The following is a 16703-nucleotide window of genomic DNA, read 5'->3' as shown; positions in this document are numbered from 1 at the left end:
GCAACACGCTTCCTATTTGTGACAGCTACACACCTTCCCTATCTTCCAAGCTTAGGAAAATAGGTTGTTATAATAATTACTAATCCAGGGAGGAAGAGAGAGTGAGATGCAAAATGGAAGGTGAAATACAGGGGATGACAGATGGAAACCGGAAGGGGGAGAGCAGGAATACCAAAGGTTGCTTCCTGGAGGAGAGGAACCAGATCTGGCCTTGGAAGAGGTCAGTTCAGGAGCAGGGAGAGTGGAGGGAGGGCATTTCTGGTGGGAGGCAGCCAGGTCGGGCAGAAGCTACCCCGGGCCAGACCTCTGTAGGCTCCCTTTCGCACCCTCTTTTCCCTCAATAAGGGTTGGGATCCTGCGGCAGCCTTGTGTCGCTGGACTCTGGGGAAGCCCAACCTACTGCAGTTCTGGACCTTGCCCAGGAATTTCCATTGAAAGGTGAAGACAGGCCAAAGCACAAGCAGGCTGGCTCAGCTCATCCCTAGAGAAACCTGTGCTTCCATCTCTTCCTGAGAACCACCTGTCACCACAAATATGTGAGTAGGAATAAGGTCCTGTCCTCTCTGTGCAGCTGTATCTGTGTGTGTGCTGGAATCAGGGCTTCCAAGGCTGTGTGTGTGTGTGTGTGTGTGTGTGTGTGCATACGCACTCAATGTGTGTCCCTGCTTGTTTGTATGTATGTCTGGGTGTGTTATCTTAACAGTCTGCTGTTGGGATAGAGTACGGTAATCCCCAAAGGGAAAAAAGGAGGAGGAATGGGAGTAGGGAGACAGGGTCTCACTTAGGACTTTATTTACAGATGAGCTGAAGCCTATGAATTGAGCTTCAGCAAAAAAGGAACTATAGACTGAATGTAGTGGCTCACTCCTAGTAACTCCAGAGGTTGAAGCAGGAGGATTGCAAGTTTGAGGCCAGCCTCAATAATTTAGCTAGACCCTGTTTCAAAATAAAAATATAAAAATGACTGGGGATATAACTCAATGGTAGAGCACCCCTTGGTTCAATCCCCAATGTTGGGGGAAAAAAATAAAAGGAACTATTGGCTCTTGGCATGAAAAAGTCCAGGGGTAGTTATCTAGGGACCAGATTGTTGTCTTCAGGATATTGTGTCTCCATTTTTCAAGTGTGGAAAAGTATAATACAATAAGCATATCACTACTTTTTTCCCTTGAAGTATTGCATCAAAGAGAAGGACATGCTCTTCAGTAGAGAATCAGAGGGCGTTGGGGCCGAGTGCAGACAGGCAGCATAGAGTTGAACCATCCAAGCCCTGCCAGAGCATGAGGAGATTTTTATATTGCACAGTAAGTCCTCCAACAGTCATAATTTTTCCATGAAGAAGATTAAACCTTAAACACGTGCTTCAAAAAAACAAAACAAAACTACCTCCCTGTCCCCACCCCAGGGAGGTGGGGAGTGGAGAAAAAGAAAAAAGGAAAGAAAGAGAAAGGAAAAAAGGAGAAAACAAAGAACCTCTAATCCCAAGGGCTTACAAATGAGAGGCATGGCCTTTTCTCTATTTTCTATATTTATATGAAAATAATTCATGCTCATGCTAAATACATTATTTACCTTATAAGAACTGTGTTGTTTTTAAATTTTAAAAGTTTGTTTAATGATTGCTTTTTCTTTGAAGGAATCCATGCATTATGGATCAGAAATATATGCTGGCTATACTGGCTAAATGTGGAAATCAGATTTTTTGCAAAGATGAATTTTTTTGATACAAGGGATTGAACTCAGGGGCACTCAACCACTGAGCCACATCCCCAGCCCTACTTTGTATTTTATTTAGAGATAGAGTCTCACTGAGTCGCTTAGTGCCTCGCTTTTGCTAAGGCTAGCTTTGACTTGCAATCCTCCTGCCTCAGCCTCCCGAGCCATTAGGATTACAGTCATGCACCACCGTGCCTGGCACAAAGATGGATCTTGACTGACATTAATTGCAGATTCCTTTTTGAGGGCAGTATAGGAGTTATTTTTTTACCATGGTTTATTTTTTGTGTGTCCATCAACATGTGAGCCTATCACTTAATGGCAAGTGATTTTAACCTGTTGTGTGGAGTGAGGCAAGCCAGGGCCTCTCTTCAGAAAAATGCCTGTATCAGATACACACTCATTTCCTTCCTTTCCTTCCCTGTGAAATGGGCAGGATTTGCTGTTTTGGCCTGGAACTCCTGGAGCTTACAGGACAGGTTCAGAAGGGAATGTAAGAAGGGCCACCTCCTCCATGTGTTGGAGGGGCCCAGGAGGAGGAGGTCCGAGGCACAATGAGGAGCCAGCTCTGGGATGGCTTATGAAACCCCCAGGCAAGGGCCTGGTGCTTCCAGGCTTCTGCTCCTGCCACCCTGCCCTCTTCCCCACTTCCTCAATCCCCGCTCCTGGATCCTGCAGGCTCTCCCTTTAGCTTTGGGCCCTCTCTGTCTTTGTCTTTCAGCTGGAAGATCTGGCCCATGGAGAAGCAGACACCCAAACGAGGAGAGTTCGTTTCTCTCAAACCTGCGACCCATGGCTTGGAGAACACGGAGGCTGAGTTCTTGGAGAGCCTGGTCTGTCCACCTCCCTGCCTCCTCAGTCTTTGGGTTTGAGTCCTAACCCACAGTGGGAGGGTCTGTGCCCACCTTTTTATACATCCATCTTCTTTGGCCTCCTCAGCTATTTGCTTGCATAGTTAAGGCAACTCTGATGAGCTGGAGTCCCTGTATAACTCAGCCCCCTTTATTTCACTCATGAAACATTTATTGGGCACCTACTATGTGCCAATATAACCCATCCAAGTCTGAAAGGTCAGAGAAATTTCCAATGTGGAAGTAACATTTAAGCTCCAATCTGAAAGGTGAGAAGAGAAACGAGATGATGGGGTGAGTCTCTGAGAAAGCCTCAGCCTTCCAGGAGCTCCCAATCTTCTCCTTCCTCTCCACTAGCCAAGTTGAGGATCACAACCTGGTCTTTGGAGCACAACATGGCACCCTTTCCTCTCCCAACCTTCTGTGACCAGACCCCTTCCCTATGCTGCCCTGTGTACCCCAGGAGGCAGCTTTCACAATGTCACCTTGCAAGAATGTCCCCCACCCAATAACTCCAAGGACTGTGGGGTAAATGGCATTCTTTAGACATACAATGAGGTAACCCTGCCTGGGACTTTCCTTAGAGGCTTCCTCTTGGCCCCCAACCCGTCAAAGTGTTCCTCCTTGATGCAGATTGCAAGCTCCCTGAAGGCAGAATATGTCTAACACAGAGCCCTGAACATAGTAGGTGCTCATGGTATGCTTTGCAGAATTTAATTAAGTAGCCCTCTGATTATTTCTTGTGCAAAAGTCCCATTCTCACCTCAGTCTACTGATGAGGGCCTGTGGGTACCTTGGGGTGGTCTGGGTCTCTCACCTCTCTGGGCCCCTCAGCTCTTCTATCTCTCAGGTGGGAAGGCTGGCCCTGATGTCTCCCTGATGGCTTTAGGAGGAAGGCTGGCTCCCTGGCAGTGACTCCAGCCCCATAGAGCACGAGGGCAGCTGGAGCAAAGCCGACCCGAAGTCCTTCTCTAGATGGTAGGTGATCTCTGCGAGGATGATAGACTAGTCAGGGAAATAGGTTGGGGATCCTGGCCTCCTGGCACATGTGGGAGCTGGATACCTTTGTTGAAGGAGGAACCAAGGCACTTCAGCCATTTCTTGCAGCTAGATGAGCCATGCTGTCCTCTCCCTCAGAGGTAAGCCAGGCCACAGGCCCTACCTGCTCATAAGCAGCCAGAAACCCCAACATGTACAGTGGGCTGCTCTGGTGGAAGTTGGGGAGGAGGCCCTGAACCAGTCAGGGGTTCCCCTTTAACCTCCCCCATCCCCCTTATACCTGGTCCTGCCTCTGAGGGAACTTAAGGGGAAATCTGAAGCTCAGTTTAAAACTCTTGGACTGACCCAGGTTCACATTTTATATGGAAGGAAAAGGACCAGCCCAGAGTGTCCTTGGTGGCAGGATCCTGAACTGAGCACAGAATGAAGGATCTGGAGTGGCAATGGGGGAGGGACTCGGGAAGATGCCTCACTTGCCCTCCAGAGAGGGGACAGGAGGATAAAATTGCTTCTAGTGGTTGAATTCCATGAGCACTGAGTGCACATCTACTAGAGGTACCTATCGTTCCTCCAGGGACAAACAGATGACCAAATGACCAGGTAAGAATTAGCATTTGGACTGGGTCTGAAGGTAGTCACACTTGGGCAGGGGCCAGGCTGCCTCCCTCTGGAATCGGTAGTGCTACACTCCCTCCCTCTGGAATAGGTAGTGCTGACTTAGATGATGAGTGTCCTGATCCAAAGGGAGCAAATGAAGAACAGGAAGCTACTGTATCTTGCTCCATGGACAGGTGGAAATCAGGGATGTGAAGGCTGTCATCTTTGTATATTTCTGTATGTTGATAAGGTTCTTCCCTATCAATTCCCTCAGCTTGGAAACAGGGTTTATTCCTGGGGTAATGGGGCCTGCTGGAACTGCTCCAGTCCAAAGGCCCAACTTGTGTAGACCTAGAGGCAGTGAGGCCTGAACCATGGCTCAGTTTATTCTGGGCTGAGGTTGCCTTGCAACCCTGTGGAATGTCAAGGCCAGAGCCTGGCTTGCCCTCCTTCACCATTGTACTAGGAACATCCTTGAGTGGTTTCTACCTAAAGGTGTTGAGGATCCATACTGGGATTACTTTTAAGGGAGTAAAAGGGCCACTCATGAACACTGTTGGTCCTCTCCCCAGGAGGAGCCTGCAGCCAGTCCTGAGAGCACGAAGCTTCTACAGGAAGCACGCACAGTTGTTCCGATGGATCTATATAGGCCTGTTCTGTACTGGTGAGCTGGGGACAAAGCCCTACCCAGAAATCACTGCCTCCCCAGCCTCATGTCTCAGGACAGGGTCATTCACTTTACCAATCAGTCAACAAATGTTTGCTGAGCACCAACTCAGGGCCGGCTCCCAGGCTAGGAACTGAAGCACCGGTTAAACCAGACCAGATCTCATTCTGAAGTCACTCCCTCAGCAGCTAGGAAGTGGCACCAAGATGCCCACATGATACAGTGAGCCATCTGGGAGCACCAAGGAGGCATGGGGCTGGGGAGAGTCAGGGGGGACTTTCAGGAGGAAGTGAACTTCAAGTCTCATGAGGGGTGAATAGGAGGTGAGGGAAGGACAATAAGGAATGAGAGAAGTCACAGAGCAGAGATGAAAACCATCATGGTGTGGACTTTGATGAAGTCTAGTGTGGCTGGAGGATAGAGTTTATAAGGAATGCCAGTGCGTGAGGTTGGAAGGCTAGGAAAGGGTCTGGAATTGGAAGTGGGGTTATGGGGGAGGATTCTCAGGGATTTTGATTTTACTCTCAAATCAAAAGATTGAAAACACAGACATGTCCAGGTGGAATTCATACTCTGGGATCCTGGGGAGACAGAGGGAGAAGGAGACATTGAGGGCCATGATATGTTTGAGAATTAAGTGATGGAAGAGGGACAGGGCTAGATTTGAGAAATCCTACAGAAGCAATGCCAGTGTAACTTGGGAGGTGACCAGATGTGCAGGATGAAGGAGATCTTGAATCAAGGCTGCCTTGGGTTCCTGCATGGGTGATGGGTGGATTTGGAGCTTCCTGCAGAGCTATAGAACACAGGTGGAAGAGACGGTCTTGCTAAGGAGGGAGGTGATTTGGACAGTCTATTGGAGGTACCACCACCAGGTCATCCAGGGCAAGAGAAAGTTTCCCCTGGAGAAGTTACTTGGAGAATGAATTGAGAAGTGGGTCAAGGACAGAAGCCTGGGACCATCCACATGGAATGTGGTAAAGGGTAAACAGAACAAGGACAGAGTCAAGTCCATTAATTTAGGGGCAAAGAGGTGGTAATGACTTAGAGCATAAGTGCAAAAACTAAATTGGAGTAAATGGGAGGTGAGGCAGTATAGACAGCAAGTATAGAAACTCTTCGGATAAATTTTTATGAAAACAGAGAGGAAATATTAATGGTTAGGATGTGACAAAAGATCAATGATAGACATGTGTTTGTGATGGGAGACACTTGGAACATGTTTGTGAGCTAAAGTGGGGGCTTTGTAGAAAAAGGACATTCCCCAGAGAAGGTACCTAGGCCCAGGTGGAGGGACAGGTCTTCGTAGGCTGAGACTTATCTCTGTCAGGTTAGAAGTAAAGAGAGAAAGATGGATGTGGATATAGAGACCATAATAGGTAGCTAGGGAGGGGAGAGGATAGTGAGAGAGGTGACAGAAATGGCCCTAGTCTCTTGAAGTACTTAAAAACAAGATCATCTGCTGAGATGGGGTGGATTCATGGTTTCTATATTAGTCAGTTTTCTGTTGCTATAATGAAATATCTGAAGCTAGGTACTTTATAAAGGAAAGATTTATTTAGTTCATAGTTTTGGATGCTCATGGACATGGCACTAACATCAGCTAGAAAAGTTCATCACTTCTGAGGGCATATCCCCAATGACCTAATTATCTTCCATTAAGCTCCACCTCTTAAAGGTTCCACTACCTCTCAAAATTACCACACATGAATTGAACTTCTAACACATGAGCCCTTTAGAGGAAACACTCAAACCACATTCAAACCATAGAAGTTGCCCATAGTTTCCTTCAGAGATGGTGTCTAAGACTGTGAAGTCATTCTTTGGCAGGGTCTGAATCCAGGTCTCCTCTCCTTTCTATGCTATTAGCTTTACTCAGATTCAGATATGCTTCACTGGAAGGAGTGATTGCATAGACTCTAGTAGAGAAGGGACTAACATGGATGGCTTTATTGTCCCTGGTCTTAGAAGACTTTGCCTATCATTCTAGCCAAAGTCCAAGGGAGGTCTTTGATTAATCCAGCTTTGGTCATGTGTGCGTTCTCTCTCTCTCTCTCTCTCTCTCTCTCTCTCTCTATATATATATATATATATATATATATATATATATGTATATATATGAGTTGTAGATGGACATGATACCTTTATTTTATTCACTTATTTTTTATGTGGTGCTGAGGATCAATCCAGTACCTCACAGGTGCTAGGCAAGTGCTCCACCCTGTCTTGGCCTTTCCAGACCCTTCCTTCCTCCCTGGCCTGCCACAGCCCACCTCTGAGGCACTAGCACCTAGGCCGATGGACCTAATTAGGGCCTAACATCCTCCCTGTGTAAGACATTTAACTTGTCTGGCCTGTTACGTCACCATCTAAGTGGGCATCAACACAGCAATGACCTTGTATGATGGCATGAGAATTCATTGTGAAATGGATATAAAGTGTTGATCTCAGCGCTTGGTGACCATGGCACCTCAACCTGTCCTCTTCCCCTTAACTTCCAGAGTCTACCTGCATCTCAGGCTGGGCTCTGAAGGGCTCTACCTGTGCCTCTAAATGCCACCCATACAATAGGAATCCCAGTCCACAAGCTTCTGTGTGGAAGGGAGCTTTATTTCTACAACTCGATCTATTTTCCGTTTTCATTTTATCATCACAGGGAGTGGCAGGAACTTAATTTATGTCTATTTGGAAACTCCCTTCACCCCTTTCCCTGGCAGACCCCAGGAGGCCTTAGCCACGATCACTCCTCAGGTTTCTTCTGATTGGCCCACTTCTCCAGGTGGTCCTAGGTCCTCCATGCTGGCAGGGAGCCCTACCCTGGTTTCCCACCTCTCGTCTTCCTCACTTCCACTACTTAGTGACTACAGAGTGTACATACTTACAAGCTTTATGGGGCTCTGCCTGACCCCACACCACGTAGTGATGCTCTCTGAAGTCTTAGTGTCTCCCTGGGGCTCCACCCTGGAAGCAAGGCACACATGGCTCCTCTGCGTGCTGTGCCACAAACCCACTGGGTGCTGGCCACCTTGCCAGGCTCAGGCCTCTCCGGGACCCATCAGTGTCTTTGCTCTGTTATTCTCTAACTAGTCTGATAGCCGAGGGGGCAAGGTGGGACCTATTTCCTCATGATGTTTCATTCTACATTTTTAATCCATGGCTCTAAGTCCTTTCCAATCCTTTAAGGCCATTTTTTTTAATTAAAAATTTTTTTGTGTGTGTGTATTTGTATTGGGGATTGATCCCAGGGATGCTCTCTACCCCTGAGTTGCATCCCTTCCTTTTCATTTTTATTTTTATTTTGATACAGGGTCTTAGTTTGCTATCCTTAGCTAAGTTTGCTATCCTCCTGTCTCAGTCTCCCAAGAAGCTAGAATTACAGGCAGGTCCTACCACACCTGGCAAGGGCCCTTGATTTTGAAATTTGAAATCCCAAGGAGACACATTTCCCCTGTGGTATCTGCTTGTTGAGGAACAAGCCCAGACTGGCTCAGCTACTCACAGGAGAGGAAAGGCAAAAAAGTAAAAAAAGGAAACTTCAGGAAGAAAATGGTCATTGATTAATCATCAATGATTGATTACTTCATGGAGTCACTGATTCAGCTCCATCCTCCATGGGACATAGCATGGTTCTAGATGGTAGCAGGCGCTCCACTGATGCCCAGAGATTTATGCTGTCTTGTCTCACCTGCTCTATTTACATCTCCTCACATTTGGTCAGCACTTCACAGTTTACAAAGCCCGTTCACACACATTCTACCAGCTAATTTGTAACAAAATCTGACATGGTAGGGATGAGTGTTCTCATTTCCAAATAAGGAAAGAGAAACCAGGGAGTCTGGGTGAATTTCCTGCCCTCTGTGCTTTGGATGGAGTGAGATGGAGTCAGTGTGTGAGGCTTCAGGGCCTGGAAAGATGGTTGATCCTTTCTCTGTTCGGTCCCCCAGCATTTGCTGCCTTCCTGCTCATTGCCTGCCTCCTGGATTTCCGGAGGGCCCTGGCGATGTTTGTCCTTGCCTGTGTGGTCTTTGTCTGCCTGGCCTGCAGGCTGCTGAAGAAGTTACTGGGGCCAAAACTGAGGAGGTGTGTGAAACTCCAGGGCCATCCCCGCCTCATCCTGTGGTTTAAGAGGTGAGTGAGCTGGCAGCCTGGGGCGGGCAGGAGGCAGAAGCCTCAGCCCTGGCCTACCGGAGGGTTCCCATTGTCACGGAGACCACTCCCTACCCTGTTTGCCTTCTGGGCTTGGGGGCAGGAGTTGCGGGGTGGATTCAAAGGCACCAGCCATCTCTGTTGTGTTTTGCCAGTTCTCAGCCTCAGTTACAATAGGTGACTGTGATGGCTGAGACAGGACTGGACAGTTTCTTAGGTTCCGAGAGCCCAGCCCATCCAAGCAGGGAGGGCCCTTCTCAGTGCCTCCCATAGGATCCCCTGGGGCAAGTGGGAGACATATGGCTGCCAGGGACCACCCCTGGAGTCTGGCTTAGCAGGCTAGATTGGGGTCCAGGTGCCAGTATTTTTAATTATCCCCCAGATGATTCTGGTGTAGTCACTCATGTCCCTGGACACGTTTGGGGTGGGATCTCTTGATTTTGAAACAAGATTCCTTGGAGCTCTGGAAACAATGGAGATGCCATAGTGTAGGTTAGGGAAGAGAACATCAAGCCCCTGTCTTGGTCATTTTCTACTGCTGTAACTGAACACTAGACTGGGTGGTTTATAAAGAATAGAAGTTTATTTTGGCTCCTGGTTCTGGAGGCTGGGGAGTCCAAGAACAGGGCGCAGCATCTTAGCTTCGGGTGAGGCCTTGTGCTGCTTCAGCTCATAGCGGAAAGCAAGTGGGGTGCCTAAAGAGGAGACAAAGTAGAAGCAGCTGGGTGTGGTGGCACAGGCCTGTAATCCCAGTGACTCTGGGGGCTGAGGCAGGAGGGTCGAGAGTTCAAAGCCAGCCTCAGCAATTTATCAAGGCCCTAAGCAACTCAATAAGAGCCGTCTCTAAATAAAATACAGAAAAAAGGGCTGGAGATGTGGTTCAGTGGTTAAGTGCCCTGGTTTCAATCCCTGATTAAAAAAAAAATTTAAAAAGCAGCCTTGATTTAAAATGAATCACACTCACAGTGCTCCCAGTAACTAATCCAGTCCTGTGAGAGCAAGAATTGATCCAGGCCTGTAAGTATTAACCCATTCCTCATAGAAAAAAACCTGATGACTTCTTAAAGGCCCCACCGCCCAAACACTGCCACGGTGGCAGTTGATTTCATTATGAGTTGTGGTGGGAACCAACCACGTCCAAGTCATAGCATTTCATCCTGACTCCCTAAAATTCATGTCTTTCTCACATTAAAAAAATAAAATCATTCCATCCTGATAGTTCCCAAAGTCTTAACTTAATCCAACACCAACTCAAACTCTGAAGTCCAGTCTCATCTGAGACACAAGGCAAAATCCTTCCAGCTGTGGGGAAGCCTATAAAATCAAGACCAATTATCTACTTCCAAAATTCAGTGGTTGGGATAGGCAAAGGGAAAACACTCACAATCACAAAAGGGAGAGAGAGGTAGAAAGAAAGGAACAACAGGTCCCAAGCTAGTCTGAAACCCAAGAAGGCAAGACCTTAACTCTTAAGATATCAGAATAAGTTGGGGGCAGTGTTACACGCCTTAATTCCAATAGCTCAGGAGGCTGAGGCAGGAGGATCGTGAGTTCAAAGCCAGCCTCAACAACTGAGCAAGACCCTATGTCTAAATAAAATATAACAAAGAGACGAAAATGTGGTTCAGTGGTTGAGCACCCACGGTTTCAATAAAATAACATTTTAAAAAAGCCAGAATAAGCCCAGGGTGGTGGCACATCCATATCCCAGTGACTCAGGAGGTTAAGACTGGAGGATTGCAAATTCAAGATGTAGTTCGGTGGCAGAGCAAACCTAGGTTCAATCCCCAGTACTATTGACCAAAATTTAAATATATACATATATATATATATTCCAGAATAAATTTTCACACTGTGTGCTTCCTTCCAGACACACTGGGTTAGTTGGGTCTAAAACCTTAGGCAACCTTGCCCTATGGCTTCGCTGAACTCAGTCCACATGGCTGCTCTCATGGTTGGATTTGCATGCAGCCTTCAGCTCTCCCAGGTTGGCATCACATGCCACACGTGTCTCTACTGTTCAGGGGTCTCAAAGGCAGTCTCACCCTCCTGTGCAGGTCTCAGCATGGTCCTCCAGACTCTTCATAGCATTCTTTGAAATCTAGGTGGAGGAAACCATACTTCCATAGCCCTTGTATTCTGCATGTCTGCAGAAAACACCACATGGTGGTGGATGCTGCCCAGGCTTATTGCCTGTGGCCTCTGGAGTAGCAGCACATTGCAGAGCATCAAAGAAGAGAAGCTGTAAAGAGTGACAATTCCAGAGATCTGCAAAAGCCCCCTGAAATGACCAGTTGAATTCTGATCAGCAAATATATCTGAGGAAACTACTCCTAATAGTTTACTATTAGGAAACTACTTCCTGGGCTATATAGGAACTACCCACAAGGATGAGAGGGAACTGTGCTTGGAATCAGAGGGCCAGGAAGAGTGTCTACTCCTGACAGATTGTGGGCAAACCCACCAATCCATAGGGCATTGTACAGAGTACTAAGAAGTGTCTTGGCTCACCTTTCCTCTGGGGCCCTGGGTACTATTTGGTGTGTGTGTGTGTGTGTGTGTGTGTGTGTGTGTAAGATGCTGAGGGTGATGGCTTTCTCCCTCTCTCTTGCAGAGGTCTAGCCCTTGCTGCTGTCTTGGCCTTGGTCTTGTGGCTGGCTCTAGACACCTTCCAGAGGCCTGAGCAGCTGGTGTCCTTTGCAGGAACCTGCGTGTTCATCATCCTCCTCTTTGCCTGCTCCAAACATCACGGCGCTGTGAGTGCTCAGTGGACAGCTGGGGCCGGAAGACAGTGTGTTCTTTCTTCTGCCCCTTGGCTGGGGCTGGGAACTGGGTGGGAGCAGAGGCTCCTGTTGGGAGAACACCCAAGGCTCAGAGCCTGGGAATGACTGTACATCAGGATAGGCTTCTTATGAAGCAGGTGAGGGACATCCTGGAACTGGAGACCCCAAGTGGGTAGTCACCTCTCTTAGCAGAAGTCCTCAAGCTCCCCAAGGAGGGCAAGGACACTGGATAGACAGATCGGCTGCATTTCTCCAAACCAAGAGGCCACTGGAGGCATTTCTTTCCTTGGTGACATGTCCTCAAGTTTGTAGTCTCAGAAATCATCCCCATTACCCTGGAAGACACAGAATCAGACCCAGAGTCTGTGTGAAGAACCAAAGGTTTCTTGATATTTTTAGTGTAAAACAGTGCTCCTCCTCCTCTTTTCCTTTTCCTCCTCTGTACTGGGGATTGAACACAGGGTGCACTACCTGTGAGCTACACCCCCAACCCTTTTATTTTTTATTTTGAGATGGGATCTCACTAAGTCTGAGGCTGGCCTTGAACTCATGATCCTCCTGCCTCAGCCTCCCAAGTAGCTGGGATTATAGGTGTATACCACTGCACACAGCTTAGAAATGCTGATTTTTGGGGCTGGGGATGTGGCTCAAGCAGTAGCGCACTCGCCTGGCATGCGTGCGGCCCGGGTTCGATCCTCAGCACCACATACCAACAAAGATGTTGTGTCCGCCGAGAACTAAAAAAAAAAATATTAAAAATTCTCTCTATCTCTCTCTCTCCTCTCTCACTCTCTCTTTAAAAAAAAAAAAGAAATGCTGATTTTCATAGTCAGAAACTGGGGTGAGATACCACAACCCTCTCATCTCTCTTGGTCATGGCCATTAATCAAGGGAGATACCAGATGTTCAGGAGTGATGAGGGGATAGAGAAAAGACAGATACACATAGAGAGTAAAAGTTGTAGCTAGGTGGGCAGCCAAGCCCTGCTGAGGCTTGAGTGACTCTAGAGCCAGCTCAGCAAGTTTATTATATAGGTTTCATCAAAAAGTTATCTGTGGAAAAGTTTCAGCAAACAGGCAATCTGAAGGACGCACGCTGGACTGGTGAGACATTAGGGTCATCTTGTTTTGCTCAGAATTCACTATTCCTGGGAGTTGGTGCTGAACTCAAGGCTTCAACTGATAGAGCCAGAGCCATGAGTCTTCACAGTAGCCCTCTCTGGCCAGTGTTACCATAGCAACTGGGGCATCTTGACCTGCACTTTACACAGGCAGCTGCCAGCTCAGACACAGCCCTGCTCTCCACTGTGAGGCTCAGCTATCTTCATTTCAACAAGGCCTCTGGATAATTCTGATGCATAACAAAGTGTCCATCTGCCTATTTGGGAGGTCCCTGCCTACGCACAGCTGGTTGGCCCTACTGGATTGGTCAGATGGACTTTCTCTTCCTCTGCCTCCTTTTTCTCTCCCCCATCCTCTGGAATCAGGACCCCTCCCTGCTTCATAGTGTTGTTACTACTTTCCCTAGGCTATAGCCAAGTTTCCGAGCTCAGGATTCGGTAAGGAGTCTTTAGGTGCTGAGAGAGAATAGCAACCCAAAGGAATACAGCTCTCCTGTACAGGGTGGGCCTCAAGGGAGTGGGGTTTGGGAATCCTGCCAATGGAGGACAGATGGAGAGGGTTCAGGCAGATGGAGGTTACACAATGAGCTGGGCAGGCCCATGTCCATGTCCTGAGGCCATGACTCAGAAACTAAATGCCTTGGCATGTTCAAAGCTGGGCTGGCTTCTCAAGGGTCCTTGATAGGAATCTTGAGCCACCCCGGCCCACTGCCCACCTCATGGCTGCTAAGAGCATGGCCTGTTCTGAATCCTAGGGAGGGAGTGACTATTGGCAGCAGGCTCGGGGCTCTGACCTCCAGGCAGGGCAAGGCTCCCATCACCCCCCGCAGTTCTGTGCTCTCCACCCTCACCCCTCATGCTGTTCTCTGTGGACCACCCAAGGAGCGAAGCTCACCAAGCCCTTTTTATTGGGTGGCAGGTGTCTTGGCGGACCGTGTCCTGGGGCCTTGGGCTGCAGTTTGTACTCGGACTCTTTGTCATCAGAACAGAACCAGGATTTATAGCATTCCAGTGGCTGGGCGATCAGATCCAGGTTTGTACATGGGGCCTGACTGTTGAGAGCACCTTAGGTCATCAGGGAATGGGGGAGAAGCCACTTGGTTGTGGGGGAAGGTGGGTGGGGAGGCATAGAGATAGTTTGGACTAGAGGGTAGGTATGGATTGGGGCCCAGGCCAGGTGGACTGCTGAGGGCTGGCAGGGCCAGGTACTGCTTCCCTCAAGCCAGGAACTCTGACCTGAGGGACAGAGCAGAGTCTGATATGGAAGAGAGTCCCTCGGCAGTGTGGCCTGCCAAGGTCACCTGTGACTCAGGACTTATAGTGTTAAAATTGCTTAAAAACAAAACCCTGCAAATAATTTGCTCTATGTGTGTTTATGTGTGTGTTCTTAGAAATGTCTACTGAAATCATAATTTTTGTGTGTGTGGTACTGGGGATTGAGCCCAGGCCCTCACACATGAGAGGCAAGCATTCTACCACTGAGCTACATCCCCAGACCTCTTTTTTTTTTTAGACAGGGCCTCACTAAGTGGCCTCAAACTTGTGATCCTCCTACTTCAACCTCCCAAGTACCTGGGATTATAGCACCCTACTGAGGTTATAATATTTCACTTCATTTTTTTCCTGTGGTGAAATACACATAAGACAAAATTTACCATTTTAACCATCATTCAGTTCATGCACATTGTTGAGCAACCATCATGATTTTACTTTTTTCCCCCAGTGCTGGGGAATGAACCTCAGGCTTTTTGCATTCTAAGCAAATGCTCTACCACCAAGCTACACCCACAGCTCATAATTTACTGTTTCAAATATAAGTGATTGAGGACCCAAGGTTGAACCTCTATTCACCCTCTTCTCACCAGCTCAAATGTCCACGTGCTCTGTGTGGGGTAGAGCCAGGATCATTCCTGGGGTCTGTGCCCACCTATTGGCTTTGCTGCTGGCACAAGCCTAGGTATTATAGAAGAAAAGACTAAGAGTTACTGCTCTGGTCATGTCCCCATTTTATTTTGTTTTCTTGTGGAACTGGGGATCGAACCCAGGGGCAATATACCACTGAGCTACATCCACAGTCCTTTTTATTTTTTATTTTGAGATAGGGTCTTGCTGAGTTGCCCACACTAGCCTCAAACTTGCAATCCTCCAGGCTCAGCCTTCCTAGTAGCATATCCTCAATTTATAGATGAGAACATTGACTCCTGGATAAGAGAAGTGACTTGTTCCTGCAGTCACAATGCTACATCTCCTGCAGAAGTGAGTGTGGACTCCCACATCCAGGCTACGAGTCTGGGATGGCGACAGGACATGGAGATAGTATACCATTGGCTGTCAGGGGACGAAGCAGGCACAAAAGACACCCCCTTTAACAGCCCTCTTCAACACAGCTTAAGGTCTTGTTTCCTTATTATATCTTCTTTAATGTTTTTTAAAATATTTATTTTTTAGCTTTAGGTGGACACAATATCTTTATTTTTTATTTTTATGTGGTGCTGAGGATCGAACCCAGTGCCTCACGCATGCTAGGCGAGCACACTACTACTTGAGCCATGTCCCCAGCCCTTCTTTAATGTTTTAACAACTCTCATCTCAGGGTATTTAAAATTTTAAATTGACCAAAAAAGTATCTCTCCTGCAGAACATGCTCTGAAAGAACAATGATTGTCACTTTAGTGTCTGTTCCTAGGCAGTACCCCACCCTGACAGGGACGGGGCCGGTGGGGGGAGCTGTGTTTCAAGGGCAACCTGCCTGGGCCAGGGAAGGCCTGTGGCTTTGGCATCCCTCTCTCCCCCCTGGATCCGGGCCAGGCCCCTGCTCACCCCAGCCTGGGACTCTGCCCACAGTTCCCTCTCTCCTTCCTTCCTAGACTCACCCCATGTTTTTCTAGTGTGTATGAGTGTACTTTTTTTTTTTTTCCTTTCAGACCTTCCTGAGCTACACTGAGGCCGGCTCCAGCTTCGTGTTTGGGGAGACTCTGGTCAAGAATGTCTTTGCCTTTCAGGTCGGCCTCACTCTTGGTCTAAGGCAACTGCTGCCCAGGTCTCCAGCTAGTGGGGAGCCTGAGCCAGCTGGGTGGGGCCAGGCTGAGAGGAGAGGGCAAGGCCCCCAGCAGGGAGGGTTCTTGTGGGCACAGGCTGGTTCTTGGAAAGTTAATGAAGCTTTAGCTCCTGGGTCCTGGGAGAGGCCTAGCAGTGCATTAAATTTAGGAAAGTCAGTTATTCTGTATGCTTTTCCCTCAAGATGAATATATGACAGAATTGCTGGGAGGCTATGACAAGAAGAGGAGGTGGGGAGCACGGGGATGGCTCCTGCTAAGACACTAGCCCCTAACATGCTGCAGGGACTCTGGGCCTATAAGGGACAGTTTCCAAAGGCTCAAACAGTCTTCTCATGGTGCTCTTCCTTCAAGGTCCCTCACAACCCACCTCTCTGCCAGGAAGCTGTTCTTTTTAGTTCAGCAGCGAACTATATCTCCCTCCTCCCCAGGCTTCTCTCCTTCCCACTCTCTCTTTTTCCAACAAAAATTTATCGTGCATCTACTGTTACACAATTCTTTTCCTATACTAGGAATTAAGCCCAGGGGTGCTCTACCACTGAGCCACATTTCTAGCCCTTTTCATTTTTTAACTTTGAGACAGGTCCGGCCAAGTTGCCCAGGCTGGCCTCAAACTTATAATCTTGCCTCAACCTTCCAAGTCTCTGGGATTTTAAGTATGCTGGCCACTGTGCCCAGCATACCGCCACACAAAATATTATAGAGGAAATTGAGATTGAATACACTGTTCTGTTTCAAAGCACTTAATTTCTAATAGTAGACACTGGC

General features: G+C 47.9%; 1 protein-coding gene across 1 annotated transcript in view; it reads left to right on the top strand.

Annotated features, from left to right (window-relative positions):
• Positions 1–369: 369 nt before the first annotated feature.
• The window catches only part of Slc28a1 (solute carrier family 28 member 1), a 49933-nt gene continuing 33599 nt past the window's right edge, over positions 370–16703 (top strand). Inside the window, exons 1-8 of the mRNA XM_026388249.2 lie at positions 370–536; positions 2438–2549; positions 3457–3545; positions 4736–4827; positions 8775–8958; positions 11591–11732; positions 13799–13912; positions 15804–15881. Of these exons, the coding sequence (XP_026244034.2) occupies positions 2454–2549; positions 3457–3545; positions 4736–4827; positions 8775–8958; positions 11591–11732; positions 13799–13912; positions 15804–15881 (795 nt within the window). The 5' untranslated portion in view covers positions 370–536; positions 2438–2453. The remainder of the gene's footprint in view (positions 537–2437; positions 2550–3456; positions 3546–4735; positions 4828–8774; positions 8959–11590; positions 11733–13798; positions 13913–15803; positions 15882–16703) is intronic.

The sequence above is a fragment of the Urocitellus parryii genome, chromosome 6 (assembly GCF_045843805.1).
Source record: "Urocitellus parryii isolate mUroPar1 chromosome 6, mUroPar1.hap1, whole genome shotgun sequence".
Taxonomy (NCBI): domain Eukaryota; kingdom Metazoa; phylum Chordata; class Mammalia; order Rodentia; family Sciuridae; genus Urocitellus; species Urocitellus parryii.
This window is presented reverse-complemented; position numbering and strand designations above follow the sequence as displayed.